The sequence below is a fragment of the Nanorana parkeri genome, unplaced genomic scaffold (assembly GCF_000935625.1).
Source record: "Nanorana parkeri isolate BGI_ZX_2015 unplaced genomic scaffold, ASM93562v1 scaffold1017, whole genome shotgun sequence".
Lineage (NCBI taxonomy): Eukaryota > Metazoa > Chordata > Amphibia > Anura > Dicroglossidae > Nanorana > Nanorana parkeri.
In genome coordinates, this window is record NW_017307285.1 from 78841 (window position 1) to 102170 (window position 23330).

At 41.1% G+C, this 23330-nt stretch overlaps 1 protein-coding gene across 1 annotated transcript in view; it reads left to right on the forward strand.

Moving 5' to 3' along the window:
• LOC108795862 (ras-related and estrogen-regulated growth inhibitor-like) overlaps nucleotides 1-23330 on the forward strand; it is a 37934-nt gene that overhangs the window by 12825 nt on the left and 1779 nt on the right. Inside the window, exons 2-3 of the mRNA XM_018567177.1 lie at nucleotides 13120-13176; nucleotides 22552-22625. Of these exons, the coding sequence (XP_018422679.1) occupies nucleotides 13120-13176; nucleotides 22552-22625 (131 nt within the window). The remainder of the gene's footprint in view (nucleotides 1-13119; nucleotides 13177-22551; nucleotides 22626-23330) is intronic.

Consider the following 23330-nt stretch of genomic DNA (forward strand, 5'->3'; position numbering starts at 1 on the left):
TCAGGCCAGCGCACAGCAGACCTCAGGCCAGCACCAAAGCCCTGAAGACCTCAGACCAGCACCAAAGCCCTGAAGACCTCAGGCCAGCAACAACGCACAGCAGACCTCAGACCAGCAACAACGCACAGCAGACCGCTTGCATCAGCCCAAAAACAATTTATGATTAATAAATAATACAAAAACAAAACAGTATTGTAGCAGCAGTCTCCCCTACCAAGATGGACCAAGACTTAAAGGGGAACTATGAGGTGAGTGAAAATCACTCAGCCTCATAGTTTGGCTCAATAGATCGAGAAGTGAGCAAACACATACCGATGATGTGCGGGATTCCTTGTGCGTCTCTGTGCCTTTTAAGGGAGGTTGGGCTTCCTCCTGACAAACCTGCACCCAATTTGATCTTTTGCCATATGTGCTCCAAGATGGAGACTCTCATAGTTTAGAGTTAGGACCGCACTATATAGAGGTGCCTTGACGCGGTTGTGCGGCTTTCACATTTTCTGCAGAAGACGTGTATCGAAACCTCTGTTTTTAACCTTAGTGGTGAGACAAGTTTTTTTGCATGCCTTGCTTATGAGTGTGCTGGGAAAACTTTTTGCTGTTTGTACAGTGCACATTTTGTCGCGCTACGTAGTGCGACTTTTCACAGGGATTTTGTAGCTGCTACATTGGACAGCGTAGTCGAGCCGTACAGATCCGTGGGGCATGCATGGAAATTAGTTTGCGTGCCAGCCGATGTGGCCTCGCGTGCCAAGCCGGGCACGCGTGCCGGGGGTTGCCGACCCCTGAGCTACACCATTAAAGTCTATTGGGCCAAATCGCACATAATACGCCGAAAAATAGGTCATGTTCGAGCTACGAGCTTGAGTGACGAGCTACAGGTAACATTGAGCTGTGAGATGTGAACAGCTCCATTGAAATGCATTGGACGAGCTACATTAAGTGACATTGAGCTGATATTTGAGCGATTTTGGAGCTGAAATTGCACTACAAATCGCTCAGTGTGAATGGGGTCTCACTGCACGCTGCTCTTGTGGAGTGTTGAGTGCAAAGCTTTTTTCAGTTGTAATGCAAATTATATAAATATTAATTAGCAATAGAATCCTCCTGTACATTCAAAAGATGGTCTGCTAACAAACAGGCACCAACAAGAAATGTATATAATAATTAGTGTACAGTATATTGTACACAGAGACATAAATGCACAAAAAGATTACATTACAAAATTACTTTGGACAAAATATATAAAGTAATGAATCAAATAATCAGGACGATATATAACCTTTAATCAGGACCTATGAAAAACATGTAACAGACCAGATACATTAGAATATTACAAATTCTTACTACGTGAACTTTAAAACAGGCCATCAATGACCTCTGTAACTTCATGCATTATGGAGGACTTAAATGTCAAATTTCACAACAGAGGCACTGAAGTTGTAGCTCCTGTACCATTGCTCCCTCTAGCAGTAGGGACTAAGCAGCCTGCCAGCTTTATATGTCCATGCTGCCAGAGGACTGCTTTTTCAGTGATCCATTGTCTATAGTCTGGACACAGATGCACTTTAAGGGCTCATGCACATGGATGGTGAGCCTGTACAACATAATTTCTGGCATATTTCCCCCCACCAGAGAGCCACAAGTTATGTATACAGCCTCCCTTAGAAGTCAATGGCTGTACGTGGCTGTACATGGGTATACGCCGTTACTTGCGCAAAGCAATGTACACACCTTCCTGGACACAGTCTTTTGCCTATACCGATACGCAACTGTACACAAATACTGGTATATACCCATGTACAGCCATTGACTCCTATGGGACTTTGTACACAGCAACTGTGGCTCCGGGGTGGGGGAAAATGTGGCAGAATTTATGTTGTATGGGCACAGCTGCCTGTGTGTATGGAGCAGACAAAATCTGGAGCAGTTGGCTATGGTAACCAATCAGCTTCCCTTTTCAGTTTGTTCGGTTAAGCTTTGAAAATGAAAGGTGGATGCTGATTGGTTGCCATGCACAGCTGCTCCAGATTTTGTCTGTACCAGTTCTGATAAATTCTCCTATTTGAGTATAGCGATTTTGAGGGAGAGGGTGGGCTACACTTGTTTAGGGCATGGGGGCAAAAGGGTAAATAAACTTTGTGGAAAAATATCCTTACTCTTTATAAGATCGTGTAAAACTGCAAAGAATTTGTATTTTTACTGCAGAAATACTAATGAAATGAAGCTTGAAGTACATAGTCACATTCAACTGGGCTTGTTCTGTAATGCTGAAGCTCTCCCCCCACATAGCCCCAACATTTAAGCCCATATGGGTAACTCAAAGCATATATCAAGACATACAGTATGTTGATTGTCCAAGTACAATGTTTCCCCAAAAATAAGACCTATACCGAAAGTAAGACCTAGCACTATTTTTCAAGATTCCTGTAATATAAGACCTAGCCCGAAAATAAGACCTAGTTTGGTGGTAGTATGTGAGGGGGAACTTGCAGGAGAGATGGTACCAGCCTGCAGGGACATACTGTATTAAGGGGATGACAGGGGACTCCCCCCAGACAGCGCAGTGACAGGGAGCACTCCAGTACCATACTTCACCAACTGCTGTCCACCTGAAGGCACTGCTTAATGTAATGGTACTGTACTGTAATGTGTACCGGTAAATGGTACTGTACTTTAACTTTACCACACGGTCCACTGTCTGATGTCCCCGCTGCTGCACCGCTGGTACCACTGTCGCTGATGGCAAAGGAAGCCGGAGCTGTAGAAAGCAAGGCTGCGGCGGCGGAGGGAGCAGAGCCGCATTAGCCAATATTCCTCTAAAACGTCAGTTACTGTGACAGTCGGAGTGATACCAGATAACTTTGGATTGTTGTACATGAATAACTTTAGATTGTTATACATTTTGTTGCACATTGAAAAAAAAATAAGACATCCCCTGAAAATAAGACCTAGTGTGGTTTTTGGGGGCAAAAAAAATATAAGACAGTGTCTTATTTTCGGGGAAACACGGTACATAATCCAGTGACTATGGTGCTATGAAGTCTACCATGACACGTTCCTTGGTGACTCGATTAAAGTCACCAAGGCCCCATCTCTGGCCCAAACTTCCCTCCCACTGCTTCCTCCGAACCCAATTTTATGCATCCAGCTGTTTCTATTTTTTTGTTCTTACCATGTAAAGCAAGTTGTACCTGGCTAAATCTGCCGTCCCTTGCTGATGCCTTTTCTGGGTGACGGGAACTGGTAATCCAAAGCTGCAGATATTCCCACACCAGCTACTCCTAGGTGGTCCCATTGAACTAACGTCACCTCTGAACTTCCTCTCCTGAAAGGACCTTGCTGCTGAGCAGCGATTAGGAAGCATCATGAAGACCGTGACGTGGACACCTGAAGAAGAATACTGCCTCCTGTAAACAGAAGAACACCATGTGACTGCGGATTTAGGTGAGCAAAAGGGGCATTTAGTTCCTTTTTTTTGTTTTCTATGTGAGGGCTTTGGGGTGAGCAATTGAGTGGGGTCCCTTAGAACAGCTTTAAGATGACTGACTTACCAGTGTGGCTATAAATGTTATGATTCTGATATTGAGAACTGAGGAAGCTACTTAAATGAGTGACTGTCAAAACATCTTCATTATTACAGAACAAGTTCAGCTGAATATGACTAATTACTACTAGCTATACCATGACCTGGATAAATAAGAACCTTCACAGTCTCAGGGACAGCAGGACATGAACCAAAGGTATTGGGAGGTCAATGGGTATGAATCAAAGGCATTGGGAGGTCACCAGCCATGAACCAAAGGCATTGGGAGGTCACCAGACATGAACCAAAGGCATTGGGAGGTCACCAGACATGAACCAAAGGAAATTGTACAGGAAGTTACAGACAGCAATAAAAACCTGACCAACGTTCTAGCTTTTCACTTTTGTACTAAAAATTAGTTTTTTCTGTTAGGAGTAATTGGTATATAATGTTACCTGATGTCAGAGGACAGGGAAGATTTTGATACCTATACTTTACATCCTATACTGTATATCCTCAATTATTTCATCTAAAGATAAATGAATACATTTTAAATTAAAGAGGAATTTTGCCCACCAGTTTAAAGTGACACTAAACTCAGAAGTTAAATCTTAAAAATGCATTCAAGTACATTAACTATTAACAAAAATGTATCTTTTTTGTGTATCATTTGGCTGTAGATCCTCAAATCATCTCTGAATTGGTGCCGACACTGTCCTTCCTTCTGGAGGGGAAATGCTTTTGTTCCCCTCTGTGTGTTGTAAAGTAGCCACCGCTCCAAGCTCGCTCCCATGATGGACTACAATCCCATGTTTAGTTAGCTAATTTGTATTGAGATTGTAGTCCATCACAGGAGTGAGCTTGGAGTGGTGGCTACTTTACAACACGCACATGGATCATGGGGACCAAAAGTAGCCACTCTCCAGAAGGAAGGGCAGTGTCAGCAGCATGCTGTACTGTTGCTATGCGGCGCAGTGACAAAAGTAGTGCACGCATTACTTTTTTACTGCAACACATGGCATGGCGGTACCATACATTGTTTAGATTGATTATAACACCACTGGGAGGTGCGTCTGGGTGCCATTTAAGTGAATCCCACTGCAACACACCTAGTACAGCATGCTAGGTGTGCTGTGTGATAGTGTGCGCTATACGCTTGGTATCATGTGTGTAGAATGGTGTTGTGGTGTGAACGGGCCTTACATTGTAAGATTTCACCACCCTGTTCTAGAATCTCGGCTGTACCCAGTAAGGAAGACACGAGACTGTATCTTTTTGTAAAATGCTACAATTTATTGTGATATTGTGAGATTTGTTTGTGTCACAGGCTGTTAATTTAATGTGTTGTTGTTTCCTTTTTTCAAGTTGAAGAAATTCAACATAAAGTATTTAAAAATAAAAATGTTGCTGTCTTGTCCCCAGTCAATCACTTCCTTGTTACTGTAACAGGAAATAGAAGGAAATCCCCTCAATGGGGACACCAATCAAAAAACCATTAGAGTAGTTGCAACCCTTCCAGACTCTGGCCCAAAAAAGATTTAAAAAAAACTTTGTCTGGGGTTGGGTTTTAATTAGCCTGACTTTGTCCTGCAGAGAAGAAGGGAAATGAAATGAAGGGATAAAAAGATAGTGATGGTTTGCATTTTAGAAGAGGAACGATTTTAAACAAATCCAATACACAGTATAAACACTTCGAATTATTTGTTTCATGACCTTGTAGTAAGCCATGAAACCATGAGGCAGATGATTCACTGCTTGATAAATAGCAGATTGGGCTGGCATGCTGCGAGACGGCACAGGCTGCAGCTACCCATCCACAGGAAGGAATGCAAAAGAATGCCACAGTTCTATAACATTTGCTGCATTAAGTGATTGGCACTCAGTTTAGCCTTCATGCGTAATTACTTTGTTTTTCTGCAAAGAACGGGCACATTTGTATGCAGAGATCAAAGATATATTTCCCAGCAAACGGCCAGATTATGCAGATGGCTTCCAAGAACCTTTAAAGGGGATGAGAGTTTTTTAAAAATCTGCTGCATACAGTATAGTGAGGTATCGTAAACCGCATCAGGGCAGCTTAATGTTCACCGCCAGGTCACTTTAACCATACTTTACATAGGACAGCGAATCTTTGTGACTCATAATCCAGCTACCTTTATCACATAGGTCAGTGTGTTTCTAGAACATATTAACCAAATGGAAACCTATTTTCTTATGCTGAACTCTAAGCAGATATTAAAGGCACATTAATGCAGCTCTGAATTGATTAATACATAATTAAATATGTTTATTTTTAAAGCAAGCAGTGCAAGTACCTGAAATTGAGCTGCACTGCCATGTGTTCATTACATACTAGTAGGAGAAGAGAGCAGAGTGACGCAGAGATTTCATCAGTCTGCTGTTTCTCCTTCTACTGTCCAGTCATAAGGTGGGGGAGAAACAAATTACATATGTAAATGTTAATTAACTGCAGCAGAGAAGAAGTGGTTCTCCTGTCTCCTCTGTGCTGCATGCCAGAGTATGGAAATCTCAGAGCTGGATGGACAGAAATACAAATCCTATTGGCAGGTAAAACAGTACCCATATGCTGTATGTGTTTCATGTGTGATTATCTGTTTGCCTAGAATGCAGCTTTAAAGTTGTTATTATTATTAATAATGATATCCTTCATTTTTAAAGCACCATTGCAGTGCTTTACATTACATAGTAAAAGGACTGAAGATTGCAAAGATCACACCAAAAAAAAAGCACATTGGCTATGACACAGGAGAATAATAATACTTTGCCTCTACCATCTTAATTGCATAACCTGGACACTATATACTTCTTTTATATAGCAATTTTAGTTTTTAAAATATAGGAATAAAATCATTTTGAATTAGGGGTAAAAGAATATAGTACGCATAAACTAGCACAAGCATTTAAAAGGCATGAAGGCATCTGAAGAAGGATTTTTGTTGCCATTTCTTTTATTGTATAGGCTGTGACTGTTCCTGGTGTCACCTCTGGCAGGTTATGCAGGCTCACCTATATGAACAGAGTCTAAGGGAGAGATTGGTCTTCATCAGAACATCACACAAGGAGTAATGCGACACGGACCCCTGTGGTTATTAGGCTACTTTTCTGCAAGTCAGGATTGCCACACTAGAGGATTGCAGGAGCAGGTTGGCTATGATACAGAGATAGTTAAATGGCACTATCGCTGTGGAAGTTCAGACTGAGGTCAGGGCAGATGGCATGCAAGTATAGTCAAAGTCCAAGCAGAGGTCGCAGAAGGTGCTAGGTAAGAATATCAGGAATGAGCAAGGTCAGCAATGAGTAAAGACGATATCAGTCAAACAATCCAGATCAATAAGCAAGCAGAACAATGTTAAGCACATGTACAAGGTAGCTGGCAAGAAGACACAACACTGGTTGCCATCAGGGAACGTGCTTAAATACCCTCCAGTACCTGTGAGCATGCCCAGTGTCCAAGACGCTTGCTACTGTACACTAATGTGCAGGTTCACGCTTACACAAATGCGACCAGCCATAGCCAAAAGGTCATGAGCTGGCGCGCACACCTGACATGCTGCAGGGTAGAAAGAATAGGCCATGCCCCAAGTCCTGTGCACCCAGAAGGTACTGTAACAGTGACATTGATGGGCGTCTTGCTAATCCTATGACTGGATTGATGAGAATTAAAAGAGGTACACCAAGTTAAATACAGGTGAGATGTTTAAAATGTATGTAAAGCCAAAATGTTTTGGATAGTATGGGTAATAGTTACAACCCCTGCCATTTTTTTTTTTGCTGTCTATGTCCTGTCGTGGAAGTAAGAGGAGATCTTTTCAAAGTAATGGGAAATCCCCTCTTAGACAGTTGTCTCTACAACATGTGTTCCCATTGGAAAATTTCTACTCTAATCAACTTCTTGAGGCAACTCTAAAATTCAATTCTGAATCTTTTATCACATTACGTAGAGGAGAACCATGATTACCTGGACAAATAGAGACGGTGAATGCCACCAGCAGGAATCCATGCTCTACTCAAAAATAAAAAATAAAGTTTTGGCTTTACATACACTTTAATGGTGATTTCAAAGTTTTAGGATTCTTTTGATGTTTCAGCCCATCTTCTGTATGTCCAAATAGGGTTCATATTACTTTGCACTAAAATCCACAATCACTTTTATTTTATTGATACGTGTGGTGCATTTTATACACTAGCACACCTGCTGCTTTATTAGGATCATTTAATTTAGGTGAGTAGGCATAAAGCATAATTAAACCCTCGCTTTTTTTGCATATAACTACTGTTAAAAAAGTTAACAAAAAGGTTAAAACTTACCTGTGGCTCCGCCGTGCGCTCCCGTCCGAAGAGCGGCCGGCCGCAAAGGATCATGGGGTGGGTGCATGCGCATTAGAGATCTTCGTCCGGGAGATGAGAAGAGACACAGGGTAAGTCAATGCAGCAGCGTGCACCCTCACAGACTCTGTGGGACAGGAAGAGACAGGAGTCAGCTCTGGATCAGAGACCGGCACCAAGGACTCCTGAAAACTACTGGAAAGAAGAAGATGATCAGATCAAAAGGCATAATTTAAGGTAAGTCTATTTTTTATTTTAATGTCACTTTATGCCTAGGAGCGCAGATATATTGAGAAAAGTATATTACCTTTCAGCATCTTATTCCTCAGCAAATCTGGAGAAGACATGAAAAACATGACATGTCAAGACAATCAGGACAAGGCATGACATTATCTCTTTGAGAATGTAAGATTGCAGCCTTTTAGATCAGAAATAATGACTGCTTATGAGACCATTACTGTCATTCAGGTTTCATATTGCCACACTGTCCTGTGAAACTGAAGGATGCAGTGAAAGATCTATGTTATGGTATTAAATGGTGTCTTCAGCTATTTCTAAGTGTGAGAGATGCACTGCGAAAGTCATTTTTGATAGGAAAGGGTATCTAATAACCTTCAGTAATAATGATAATTATACCACTGTTATTGTTGCTAGAGGAGGAAGCTACCTTTATAGACCTCTGAAATCTCTTTCAAACCTAAGGTAACTTAAGGATGTTGCTCTGCAGAGAGATACTATGTGGTGGCAGCTTTGACAAGTAAGTTAAATAAGTAAATAGATCTGTGGCTCTAAACACAAGTCTATTTCAAGCAAGAAAGCAGTATCAGATATCATAGGTGTGATAAAGCTGGTGGAGGCCAGTTTGTACCTAGAACTGCTGTATGGATTTGATCTGTCTTACAAATAAAAACCCTTGAAGCCATCTACCCAAAGAGTTTGCAAAACCAAAGATGCTGCCATTACATTACCCCGATAAAGCCTCCTTCAGACCTCCCTGCACTGATGAACCCATGAACCGCCCTTTCCTGTCACATCTATCGACAGGTTATGATTAGACAACAGGGGACTAGTTACATAACAGAGCTAGGATTATGCTGGGGCAGAGGGTATGGATATGATTAGACGATGGGGTTGACTTGGCATTAGGTTTGGGGCAGACTATTAGGATTAGTCTTTTGAGATTTAGGATTTAACCCCAACTCCAGTTAAAACTGTGTGGTGTTGGTTTTAGATAGAAAAGTTTAGAACTTCGGCCAAGTTTGAAATTTTACTTGTGTCCCCATTAAAGGGAACATTTCTGTCAGAGTTTAAATAATGGTTGTATTTGTTTGCTTCCTGCCACTTGGAGAGGAAGTGAGAGGAAATCTTCCTTATAGGGACACAGACAAGAATGAAACCCTAGTACATCAAAGAGAGGTGCTAGAACTCCTATTAGTATCCAGTGTTGTAAAACGACCATGTCATTAATAGAGCTCACTTCCTTCGGTGAGGTTGCTCATACTGTATATACCTGGACACTTCCAAACTTAGGGGGTCTTGACAAAGATCCAACTATAAAAGAAGTAGTACCGAGGACACATGTATGGTCAAAGAATCCACAATGACGTTTTATTAAATAATCATTAGAAGGAAAGTCAATGCGTTTTGGGGGGTTTAGACACTCCCACTTCATCAGGGCTTGGGTATTGTATATAATAGATGTATATGTGAACAGTGAAATTCTGAAACTAGCAGTTTATGCATTTCACTGTAGGCCATATTTGAGATTACACAATATGCAAGCCTTGGTAAAGGGGGAGTTTTTTTAACTGGCTTTCTTTCTACTGACTATTAATAAAAATATCATTTTGGACTCTTTAACCATTACTGCACGGCTTTTTGTATAGCTGAGCAGTAAAATCCTAACAGGGCTCTATACATTCCTCACTCTACTAGAAAATGTTTTAATTACTACCTGTGTTCCCTTTGGGGGAGGGGGGGGGCTTCCCCGCATCTCTTTTGTCTGTGAAGATTGTGGAGGTGGATTAAGAACCCAGTGTGAAAATAGAAAGTCTTGGAAACTCTTGGTGGGTAAAAAACAATGATCATGTTATTAGTGTACGACATAAAACATAGCCAACATTTTTTAGTGGATTGGGGCTTCCCCTTCTTCAAGGCTTTGGAGTGTTAGATCTGTAGGTCATTGTCACTGCAGTCTGTGTCCTAAAATGATAATAGTGTTCCGGAGAGTTTGTTGTGCCTGCAGTGGCAAAAAAATGAAAAATGCTTTTGTTGCTCCTCTTTGGAAGATTTCACCTCGCTTCTTGTTTTGTTTGGCATGCATGGAAAGGTAAATGAGGAGGTTTCCCCTATGTCCTGGTCTATTTGATAGTCACCAGGTTGAAACTAAAGTCATATCTCTTAAACAATAGTAAAAAAGAGTCATGGTTAATGGGGATGCTGGTTACAAGCAAAGTGATGAAATTTATAAGGCATATACAATACATTTACCACTGATCCATCACTTGCAGTCAAGTCAATAGAAATAGAGATGAGTGAAACTGATCATTTTTAATTTCCCTGAAATTTCTGCAAGAATCAGGAGAGTTTGCCAAAATTTCAATTTTGGGTGAAATAGATTGGAGTCAATTGGGAATGTGAAATTGGTGAAATCTCTGTGTATTTTAAGGCTGCAGTGGGCCCTGAATGTCTGAGTATTTTTACATTTTGAAAAGAAAGAAAAAGAAACTGACAGTATACAATTAACAACTAAATACAAACCAAAGAGGAGAAACAAATATGACTACAAAGGAACACTAAACATATTAAGCTATGCTAAATACACCCAATAACAATGCACCCTCCAAATAAAAAAATATATACCCAATAAAAATCCGCCCTCCAAATAAAACAAAAAATCCCAAGAGATTGTCTTTCACTCCACTCCTTTCTAACTAGAAAATCCCTGCAGATATTTCAGGAGAACAAACACCGATCAGCCTTAACATTATGACAACTGACAGGTGATTGATTGACATTGATTTTCTCATTTCAATGGCACCTAAAAGTGGGTGGCATATATTAGACAGCAAGTGAACATTTTGTCCCTGTAGGTGATGTGCTGGAAGCAGGAAAATGGGCAAGCGTAAGGATTTCTGCAACTTTGACAAGTGCCAAATTGGGATGGCTAGACGACTGGGTCAAAGCAACTCCAAAAATGCAGCTCCTGTGGCATGTTTCTGGTCTGCAGTGGTCAGGACCCACCAAAAGTGGTCCAAGGAAGGAACACCAGGGAACCAGCAACAGGGTCATGGGCAGCCAAGGCTCATTAATGCATGTGGGGAGCGAACGCTGGCACTTGTAGTCTGATCCAATAGAAGAGCTACTGTGGCTCAAATAGCTTTGTGCCGGATACCACAGCATACCTTCAGAGGTCTAGTGGAGTCCATGCCTCGATGGGTCAGGGCTGTTTTGGTGGCAAAAGGGGGGCCACCTCAATAAAAGGTGGGTGGTCATAATGATGTGGCTGACCAGTGTATACTCTGACTGTTGTGATACAAACCAGGCTGGTGAGGAACCCTATACGTAATTGCTAAGAGGATATTGACAATGCAGGGAAGCCTCCAAAAGCATCAGAGGTCCCTGGGAACATATATTTACATGTATACATGCACATTGCAGGTTCTCAAACACTTGGGAGGTATAGTAGTGCGTGCTGACAGATTACTTGGCCTTAATCTAATAATAACAGCAGTTTCAGCTTATTCTTTATTAATCATTCGCATCAGAGCGTAACTTGTCAGAGTTTATAGTCTTTGCTTTTGATCATTTTTAGAGATCATTTTTAGGGAATAAACGTTCAAAAATGTGATGACCTCTTCTGATTTTTATCCGTATGACTTTTGTTCACTAATATAATTTTAGTGTCGGACCCTATTAAGAGGCACCTAATCTACCATCCATGGATCCTGTTGCTGCCAAATTGTCAGGGATGGATTAGACAATGTCTTATGAGGGTTGGAGCCTATTAGGTTTTTCACCACAGATGGAGGGTTTGAAGTTTGGCTACCCCTAACCTATAGACCTATCTATGTCATATTCATTCTCCTATAAGAAGAACTCTACAAAGTTCTATTTGTTTTAATACTTGTCATATAACATAATCCAAATCCAGTTAAAAATGAAAAAAACCTTCTGTGAAAACACATTTCATGTTTAAGATGTTCCTAGTGCCATGCTACTTCCCAAAAGTTTGGAAACTGACACCAAATATCAGTTGCCAACCACTATGAAAGAAGTGTTTGGATGTGACAGAGTAAGGTTGTCTATTTAATTTTTCATGCTGGTTACTAGTAGGAAAGTAGATCAGTGTCTGGAAGAGAATTGGGCAGAGTGTGGTACCCAAGACGATGCACATATTTGGAGATGGGAACTGCTCATCTGTGAGTATAGGTTGACCATTACTAAGACAGATGTGTATCTTGAGGAACCTGGATGCTTTGCAGGTTTTGGCAAGGATGCTGTTAAGGGCAGTTACCATGCAAAGGTGTGGGACATTCTTCCTGAATTTGCAAGCATTTGTTGTTACATAATTCTGAACCAGACCCACAAAATGGAGGTCAGTAAAAGGGTTTAGTGGCCCTAAGATTATGCTCAGTCTCATGCCCCAGACAAACTTCAGATGCAGCATGATCTTCCTTTCCATTGCCCTTTCCTGCGCTCCACCATTCTAGGGACGCCTCACATTCATTCTTCAGCTGGACAGCTCTTTTGTTGTGCATAGGCATTGCTCCAGGACTATAATAATTAAAAGGAAAATCTTCTAACAGGTAGGGAGAGGTAGAAACAGGTCAAATGCAGGTCAAAATGAAGTCAACTACAGGTCAAATGCACTTTTCCATGAATTCTCTATGATCTCCAAAAAGTATCAAACTGATTTCAAAAGAAGCTACATTTCCCCATGAACAAAAGGCCAAAGCCTGCCAACACAAGTCCTTACCCAAATCAACTAATAAGCCAATTAGGTTCTCCCCTTGATGCTCCCAGGGATCGGAACAAATAGGGAACATTAGAGACAGTTGTTCCCTTGAACATGTTAACATATGAGGTCCACTGCAAACTCTGGTGATGTATACTTTTTCTAATGTATTTATACTTTTTAAAATAGAACTTATAAAAGTATATAATAATTAACACTGGCGTAAACTGATGTGTGTTTTATGCACTTTAATACAATAATTAATGCAATGTAATTTTCTTTCCTGATACAGCAATGACTGTCAGATTTATCACCAAACGGTTCATTGGAGAATATGATCCCACCCTTGGTAAGTAGAAGTTGTGAAGATAGCAGAAGAATAAATAGTTGGGTAGATTATATGTGCATCTTCCAGCCTCAGTTTGTTTTCTTAGGGTCAGTGTTATCAATCTACTCCTTTGGAGTCAGTGTTATCAATTTCTTCCTTTGGAGTCAGTGTTATCAATTTCTTCCTTTGGAGTCTGTGTTATTTATTTATTGGCCTACTTATCAAGGGTCAGTTAATATTTATTTACAATCAATGAATGTTTACTCTTATCATACCTATTGTTTGCCTAGGACAATTTGCAATTGCAATCTTTTCCAACCTATTCAATGTTATTACACTAGCCATGAGTTCTCCTTTTCCATTCTGTTTGATTCTAGATATTCCTTAGTGTAAAACGGATTTAACACACTTACAAAGAGTGGAATTTTATATTCGCAAATGGTATTATGGAAAACATTTACCAGTCTCTTGCTGGTGTAAATGAGTACTTGCAATATGGAATACAACTGCATAAAACAGAAATTCTAAAATTAGATTTGTTTACTGATATCCACGTGACCCGTGAGATTTGCTCTCTGCACTCCAACACACACGGTTTATTTCTTGGTATCCATGTCCCCATTGAGATCAATCTTCCATCTGTGTGTTGTGATGCACTGCAACTGGGGTTTTGTTTTCAATTGGGGTGTGTTGGGTGCCAGTCAAAATTAATCATGCATCATGAAAACCAGCTTAACTGTTTGTTATTCTATTGTTGCTCGATTCTGAGTTTTGAGTGGGTTCTAGCCAGTGGCATAACGATAGCCATAGCAGCCTACGCAGGTGCTATGGGGCTGGGGGGGTGGAAGGGGGCCCCAATTAAGGATTGCAGAAGTTGCTGTTGACACTGGCCCTCTATACCCATGGCATTTTTAATCAGCAAGAGTTGACATCAGATGTACAGGAGGAGACAATGCAGACAGCTCTTTTGCTACCTGACTTTAGTATAATTGAAAGTAGGAAGGTTGCCAAGGGCCCCCTTTAAAATTTTGCTATGGGGCCCCATGATCTACAGTTAAGCCCCTAGCTCTAGCTATTGGCTTCTTGAACATCCTAAGGATACATTCCTTTTTGCAGGATTCCAGCTCATTTTAACTTCCTGCTGCAACCTTAATATTTTGCAATATATTTTTTTGCCCAGCAGTTTTGTCACCTGTCCTGTTCCATATTTTCCCGTAGAGAATCACTGCAGGAAATAAAGTCAGACTGCTCTTATTGTGGTCTTACACAGCCAGAGGCGAATGTGTCTGGGGCATACTTTAGAGTTTTTGAAATCTGGCAAGTGACTGACTCCACTGTCATTTATCAAACCTTTGGGGTAATTTACCCATTAAGCAGATTAAAAACAGTGGCATATGTTAGCTTGGTTCCCTCGGGGTACATGACAAACTCTTTTCCAATTCTTTATATACTGTAACAAAATAATAAATGTTTCTGATTGAGCAAATAATACATAATTATAAATTCACTAAATCCATAACTGTGTTCCATAAACTCCTACACGCGGCACAAAATAAAATGAATTCTTTAACCAGCTTCCCATGAACAATAGTACAGCGTGTGCAGTGATTTTCCACTTAACTAATTCTTGCATTTCCTGCCAGATTTTTTTAGGATGACTTTATTATCCTATAATCAGTCTGCGTCACTGTTACATGTGCAATGCAATGCTATCTACTGTTACAAAGAACCTGTCTTACAGTGGCACACATAGGCAGAACTTTGGGCATTGAGTGATGGGCCAGTTCTCACTTTGCTCTCACCACTGGGGCCCACCACAATCATCCCTAGCCTAATCCTCACCGAGTGACGAGGGAGCATGGAGGCGGCCTCCCAGCCAATCAGGAAGTCGGGTGGCAAGGAGTCATTACCTGCCCCCCGGCAACCTAATTGGCCGGGAAGCCAGCTCCATGCTCCCTCGTGTGGAGGGAGCATGGAGCTCCCATGCTCTCCTGGTGAGGAGGGAGCATGGAGCCGGCTTCCCAGGCCAATCAAGAAGCGGGGCAGCATGTAATGACTCGCTGCCCGACTTCCTAATATCAGAAGTTCCGGTATTGAGATAGGCATCGGGAGCATTTGGGCGAGTACAAGTACTTGCCCAAATACTCGGTATGGGCACTGATATTGATTCTAGTATTGGTGCATTCCTAGTCTATATATAATACAGTAAGCTCCGAAGAAGGGGGTTTAACCCCAGAAACGAGTTAGCTATTGTCCACCATCACATGTTGAAGGGTCTCTTTGTCTTCTTTGTTTCGTTATTGACCACAGAATTGTTTGCTGATGTTATCTGGACTGAAAATGTAAGTAGAATAGATGTCTGGTTTGTACACTCTGTTTTAATAAATTATATCACACAAGGAAAATGCGCTGTTTCTTTTATCTCTATTCTTATACTGGAGGATTTCCTTATCCATCTCTGAACAGCTGCCCTTCCTGGTGTATATGCATGCTAATGAAGATACCCTTTAGGATTTCTGGTGGCCGCCATCAGCGCTGAGGTTGCAGTTTGAGGCTACATAGGTCTGTTGGTGTCTGTGGTCAGTGAGCCACCCAGTAGAGAATCGCTGATTTCCTGGGTACACTTTTTCAGAGACAACATTAGATGAATCACGCCAAATAGCAGATGGCAAGTGGCCTCCATCCTATGAGTCATTTGTCTTTTGAAAGAAACAAGCATTTGCACAATATCCTTCGAAACTTCCAGCATTTATACAAAAAAAAATTAGATTTAAAGGAAGAACAAACACTACATTTTACATCCCCTCCAATTACTGGGCATTTATTAAAGTAGGCACTGGGGCTGCTGGATTACTTCTTATAATGAAATGCTTTGCAATTGCCAAGGCTGAGGCTAATGTTTTATGTAACGCATAAGGCAGTGCCAACATTTATTGTACACCCTATACCCAGTCCATTGCAGATGCCGCAGTGTTTGCAAGTAACTTAAGATGATTGAAGCACACGTCTTGCCGAGAGGCATAATGAGGTTGTATGGGTTATGGTGGCTGCAGGGAGTTGACACCTCTTTTAATTAGATAGACTAGATTTACCGGCTGGCACAACATCATCAGTTGAGAGAGACACCAAAACACATTTTAATAAGATAAACTCATGATTAGAACCACACATATATGGAAGAATGAATGTATTGGTCATAAGGCATGCATTCAACGCATGAATGTACAGTGACGCAATGTTATTAGTGGAATTGAAAAATAATTTCTGCTTACTAGCATTTGGAATCATTGGCAAATAATTTAATCTTAACATCTTCAAAGCCACAGCCAAATTAAATATAATACATTAAATGGAAATGGTTTTTATAAGGGTCTTAAAGTGACACTAAACTCAGGAGTTCAATCTTAAAAATGTATTCAAGTAGCCTAAGTATTAACAAAAATTAGGGCTGTGGAAATGAAAGATTAATTTCTCGATTTAATCGTTAAACTTTTTGATCGATTAAAATTATTTTGATCGCTAATGAAAACACTCACCTCCGCCGGCTTCCGGAAGTCCCGTCGGCGATCCGGTGACATCACGGACATCGACGTCACCGGACTCCTCCCCCCTTCCCCAAGTGGGTCCGTCGGCTAACGAAGGGAAGGGGGAGGAGTCCGGTGACGTCGATGTCCGTGACGTCACCGGACTCCTCCCCCCTTCGTTAGCCAACAGAGCCACTTGGGCCAGTGAGCTTGCCCAAGAAACTTTCTGCACGAGCGCCAGCCAAGGCATTGGCCTATACACATACAGCACAGCAATGAAGTAATAAAATGAACTAGGATCACACTAATCCAGCACGTTTACTCTGAGGTGCCCCACGCAAGCGGCGGCCATATTGAGTGAGGCACTGAGACTAATAACGTGCTGGATTAGTGTGATCCTAGTTCATTTTACTACTTCATCGCTGTGCTGTATGTGTATAGGCCAATGTAGTTGGATCTGTATGTGCGTTATAATTAATCGAAATTAATCGATTAAAAATGTTTTTGATTAATCGAACACGAAAATTTTAATCATTACCAGCCCTAACAAAAATGTATCTTATTTGTGTATCACTCGGCTGTAGATCTTCAAATCATCTCTGAATTGGTGCTGACACTCCTTCCTTCTGTGGGATGGCTACTTTTGTTTCCACGGTCCCTGTGTGTTGTAAAGTAGTCACCGCTCCAATCTCACTCCCGTGATAGACTACAATCTCACATTTAGTTTACTAACTTGTATTGAGATTGTAGTCCCTCACAGGAGCGAGCTTGGAGCGGTGACTACTTTACAATGCAAACAGGGACCATGGGAACACACAGGGAACTCTAAGTGTGTAGTGTGTGATCTCTTTGCACATTACCATATTGTTCCTTATAGAACATTAATGTGCGTTCCAATTATGTGTTCATTTTACTGCAAACCAGTATATAGGTCAGTGTATCTTGGCCTGGATATAAAAAAAAAAAATCACACTTCTGATCTTTGGGTGATCAGAGGCATGTCACTTTAACTACATTTGTCAATTCCGACAGCTAGAAAGGCCAGATTAATTAAGGGCTACTGTGCCCTATCTTCTTTTCCCTCAGTAATTCTTTAAAGAGGTACATCAAAGCCAAACCCAAGTAACGGTAATAGCAACCTTGGGTTAACCTTATGATACCATAAATTGGTAATATTTCTGATCAAAACAGTTTATGTGAAAATCTGACGTAAATGTAGCCAATTGCATTAATAATGCTTTTTTGCTCCTGCATGAGGTCATGTGGAATACAGTATGTGCTTGAACCCCCCGCCCCATGGCTGCACATAAACCTAAATGCTTTCAGAAGAAATCCAGGATTTTTTAAATTAACCTTTACAGTAGGGCTACCCACTGTGCTTGTTTTTGTCTAGGTTCTAAAATAACAAAAATCTACTCGCCAGAAGCTCCAAGGCACTCCCTTCAGCCTCTCTCCCCCTCCCTGCAGCATTGTAATCTTCTTCAGCTTCCTCACGTCTATACAATGTGTATAGAATGTGATGATTTATGAGACCTTAGACCGCTGCAGAAGAGGGGGAGAGACGTTGGAACGACCGGTCTAAGAAGAAGCCCACTGGGAGCTTTGGATGTATATAACATTTTTTTTTTTTTTACCTAGACACAAGCGAGCAGTAAACCTTTGCAATGCATGGGTAGCCCCAATGCAAGAGTTAATAAAAACATTCCTGGATTCTTTTATATCTAGAATCTTATTTTACCATTTTTCAAAATTAATTTATAGTCTATTTATTTACAGATAGAAGAGAGCACAGACTCCCCTCAGATTGGAAGATGGGTATAACTGCAACCCTATCGCCATTGCTATGAGGCAAAAAAGACAGGTCCCTATTATGATGCAATATCTACATATTTTACACAAGCAGATGTACTGAGAACTATCTGTTGTTTAAAGTGGACATTTACCCCCTTTTACTAAAAATCACATCTGCATGCTGATATGAAATCATCTTACAATTATTAGTCAAACAAACATATTTTGCTTTTACTTAAAATCACTGTTTTTCCACTTTCTGGTACCCTTGGACATTAGTGATATAAGATGGCACCTTCTTTGGCTTTAAGGGATAGGAGGGTGTAGTTTCCCTTTAAGGTGTGTTTCGCTCATGTAGGGCACAGCAGCAGTTTCACTTTAATCCCTCCCTCCATACAGCATATACTCACCTCTTCATTATTCCACAATGTTCCATTACACTCCCAGGAGCAGGAGAAGCTACCAGCCATACAAGTCATGACTTAAAAAAAAGTCTTGTGACAGCTTTTGTGCCTGATGATTGGTTCAGAACTGTCATATGGAGTGTTTTACAAGCCCATCCATACCTGGAAGTAGCCAGGTTACATGGGTAAAGCACAGGCTTACCTTTAGGAAAAACATACTGCACACTTAACCCCCATACACCTCCTGTGTTAAAGTGAACCTGTGGCCAAACTATGCACATTGGTGTACAAACAATAAAATCACTTTAAAGAAGCCCTCATTAACCTCCTGTAGCTGTAGGCATTTTGGAGAAATTCATCTTTAAAGTTTTCTAGAGGCACTGACACCTTAGCTCTTTCCCTATTACTTTTTATTGTACCACAATCTTGGCAGGCTCCCAGCCCTTTAATGTAAACACACAGCAGATGTTTCTAAGATATTAGAAACTAACTGATCCCCAACTCTAGAGTCATTCTTTTTTTCTTTGAGGATACATTTCTTCACAGTACATGCAGCTAGAGAAGTCAGAGATGGCAAGCATTGCTCCTTTACTGTTTGTTATGATTATGTAAATACTTTAAAAGGTACATTGCCTAGTCACAGGTGCACTTTAAAGTTCCCTTGGAATCCATTATTTCACATCCGGAAGTATGGACTCATCTTTCCTGTCTCCAATGTGGAAATGTGAATTCATGTAATTCCCCTTCCCAAAACAAGGGGAATCCCCAGCTTTTCTTTTCAAACCATATTTCTAGCAGCCAAGCCCTCTCATGTTTAAAAATGATTGGACTTTCTAGACATAGTCTCCCATAATACACTCGCAGAACTCCTGAACCTGGCCTTATACTACCTCTTACAGTTACATCTATTGCATGCGTCCCACATTCTGGAATAAACTACGCTGAAATTAACAGTTTCATATTCAATACTATTATTTCATCATTTGATTTCAGGTTCTTTTGTTGACCTCGTAATGAACTTTACACTTGACATGATCAAACTGACTGTGATTAATTTAAATCCCTATCTTGCTTTGAGCTTATTACACAGCAACTGTATAAGCACATAAGAGCGTGTCCTTCCTCTTCCTTGAATAATCACCTTCTGTCAGAGAATGCTCCAAGATGTACTAATTACACGTGATTTTCACTGCAAATTAACCATAAAGCCAATTAGTTCCTTTTAGTGCTGTAAGCAATTTAAAATGCCCTCCGACAGGAATGTAAATCCCGGGATTAGTATTATGTGCTGCTGAAAACAGTAATAGCTCAGATAGCAAAATCCTTCTCCAGAGTAACATTAACTCCCTGGTATCAGAAAATATCAGTATGATAAATGCCCAAAAGTCTCTGAATTTGAGTTTCCTACAGCCACACACTGGACTAAGAATTGTATAGAGAAATAAAAAGTAAGTTGGCTTGTTGCTGTGGGCAATCTAAGCCAGTGGGGGTCAGTTTGCAAGGTATGGGGGCCTTAACCGTGGCCCCTGATGTCACTAAGAGGCCACAAATAATATTTAGTATATGTAGTGCTATAGCATACTGTCAGAGACCGCAGATATACTATAGGAGACAGGGAATCTCTTTGGGTTACGGGGGGTCCTGGCAGGCAGAGTGGCATGGCCAATGTTTGTGCTACCCCCTTTCTCGCCAGAGAGTCACTGGTTACCAGGAGCTGGGCGGGACACTGACCAGAACAATACCTATCCCCCCCACTCCCCACATCCCCGCCTGTCAGAGTGTCCATCTCGCACACCCCTGCCACTACCAGCCAAAGCATCCATCACGCACACCCATAACTCCCCCTCTGGCAAAAACTATATGGACTCCACTGATAGAAGATGTTAAAAGTGCGTGAGCATGGTACAGGTGTGGTTGGGCACACGTTACAGGGGACTGACTACTGAAGATCACTATAGTTACAGCCCCTTAAAGGCTTGTTCACACCAGCCAGCCATGCTGAACTGATGGCTAGTGGTGTGCACTGGGAGGAACAATGCTGATACACCGATCCCAAAGCACCATACTGTTTACTTGTTTTAACTTGCAACAGGCTGCTATTAAAAACAAAAAAAAGGATGGGGATATAGCAGGTACCTTTGCTTGTGTTTGAAGGTACTAGCTTTGGGACTGTCATTCTTATCCATAAAACTGAACTATGGGTTAGTGTAAAAGATAACCTTGCAGTGCCCCCTCCCTCCGCATTGCAAGAGTTTAATGCCTGTCTAGTCTAGCAGAATAGGAATGAGAACAATACTTACCTTATTCCTTGGCCCCCCGACACCCACTGCACTCCAACACTCTCTGATGCTTCCGGGATGTGGATGGGCCCTCATCCTCCTTAAATATAAAGCAGGACCTCTGATCCTTCATTGTACATGATCACCCCAGAGAGCTGCATCTAGATGGGCAGAGAAGAGGAGCAGCTTTGGGGCACGAAGAGAGCCTGTAGGAGCAAGAAATAAGATTGTTATTTTACCTGATTTGTATCCCCCTAGACTAAACAAGCATTTAACCCATACAGTGTGTGAGTAGGGACTGCAAGGTTGAATTTTTAAGTAACCCAGAGTTCAGTTTTAACTGACGGCTTAGTCGTTGACCAGAAACAAGCATACAGCCAGTGAAGTCAGCTTGTATACTGGTTCCAGATCAGTGACTCCTTAAGGAGAGAAGCAAGGGCGAGGATGACCACTTCAGCAAGAACATGTTGGAATAAGAAGTATGTTGAATGACGTTAAGCGCCACTCAGAGGAGTGGTGACCAGGAGTGTTAAGTCTGTAGAGAACGGTTACAGAGTTGGGAAATATTGCAGTGAAATATGTTTTTCCTCTTTCTCTCTCTCTCTCTCTCTCTCTCCCTCCCTCTCCATATTAATCCAGATCTCTTCCTTAAAGGGGTGCATTGAAAATCCCGACAGAATACTGTTACGATATAAATGAAAAGAATATAAGAATATATATTACATTTCTATTGTAAATTGTAGCCATTTGGTTTTATGTATTCCCAACAGAGATGTTCTAAAACCTAAGAAATGTGATGTCTGACTCCAGCTGAAGTGGACAATGTTATTTCTTTCATTTTGACATTTCTTTTAGCTAGAGTCAATGCTTTAAAGGATCAGTCCACCCAAGTATGATATTTCAGTTTTTGGTAGTTGCTGGAGAGATAAATCACCTGATAGTTTCTTCTATCCCTTGGGCACCCTATTGTTGAGATCTCTTGACTTGAGTTTCTGGTCTGCTTGCCTTCTGTGCCATGACCAGGGGTTCACACTTGTTGAGCTTTTTATTGATTTATATTCTGTAGGTAACAGCGGGAGGAGCTGTACCATGCAAAGGTAGGTGAGAACACCTATAACTTCTAGGAGAACAGGAAGAAGTTGGCAGTTATTCTGTAGCAGGTAGAGCTCACTGTGGGCATACCCAATACATATTGGAAGCCAGAGGCTGACTCAGCCCAAAAGGCTCCATCTGTGACTTAAATATCACTTCTGGGAAGACTGACCCTTTAACTGACCCTTTAATTGCCCATTTTGACAAAATGCATACATGCTTCAGTTAAATACCTTTTTTATGTTTTCCTGATGCCAGGAAATGTGTACTGTGTATTCATTTTTGGTGTCTATCCTGTCTTGGCAGAAACAATTTACAGACACACCGGGGTTATAGATGGGGAATTTGTCCATTTTGAGATCCTAGATACTGCAGGTCAGGTATGGATCTATTTTTATTCTCACATATTTTTGCATAATTGTAAGCTTTGGATTACAACTGAAAAGCTAAGGGAACTATTTCAAGAGCGTTTAAATATTTCTGCTGTAATTCAAACTGCTGAACTTGGCCCCCTTGATAGCTCGGGGCAAAAGCTTAAAATACCTATACGTGAACTGTTGACCTTAATTAGACAATTGGTGCTATCTACCTCTGGCAGCTAAAATTGCTGTGTATGATGCTCTATTGCAAACTGGTTTCTGGTTAACTGCTGTTGTGCATAGAATAACCATGTTCATTATCTAAAATTATTAAATCAGAGCTTCACAACACATCAGTAGTCATACACATATGGACGTCCTTATTTTCAGTTGAACAATGTGACAACATTTAGCTTAGCAAAGCAAAGAAATTGCAAGCAGCTCACAAATTGATATTCTGTTCTGCTAGTTATGCCTTCTGAAGAGGCAATAAAATGCATAGCACTGCAGTGTACGGAGCAGCCTAGACATGGCAGACAACATTTGCTGCTATAGGATGAGGGGTGACACAAATAAAATGCTTAATGAAGCAATTTTGTATTCTGAACCATTTGGCTTAACAAACATTTTGTTTTGGCGGGGAGGCCAGTGGGAAAGGAGACTTAGATGGGAAGTTCCATGAAAGTGCCTTAAACAAGCCAATTCACCCTACTTAGCCACACAAAG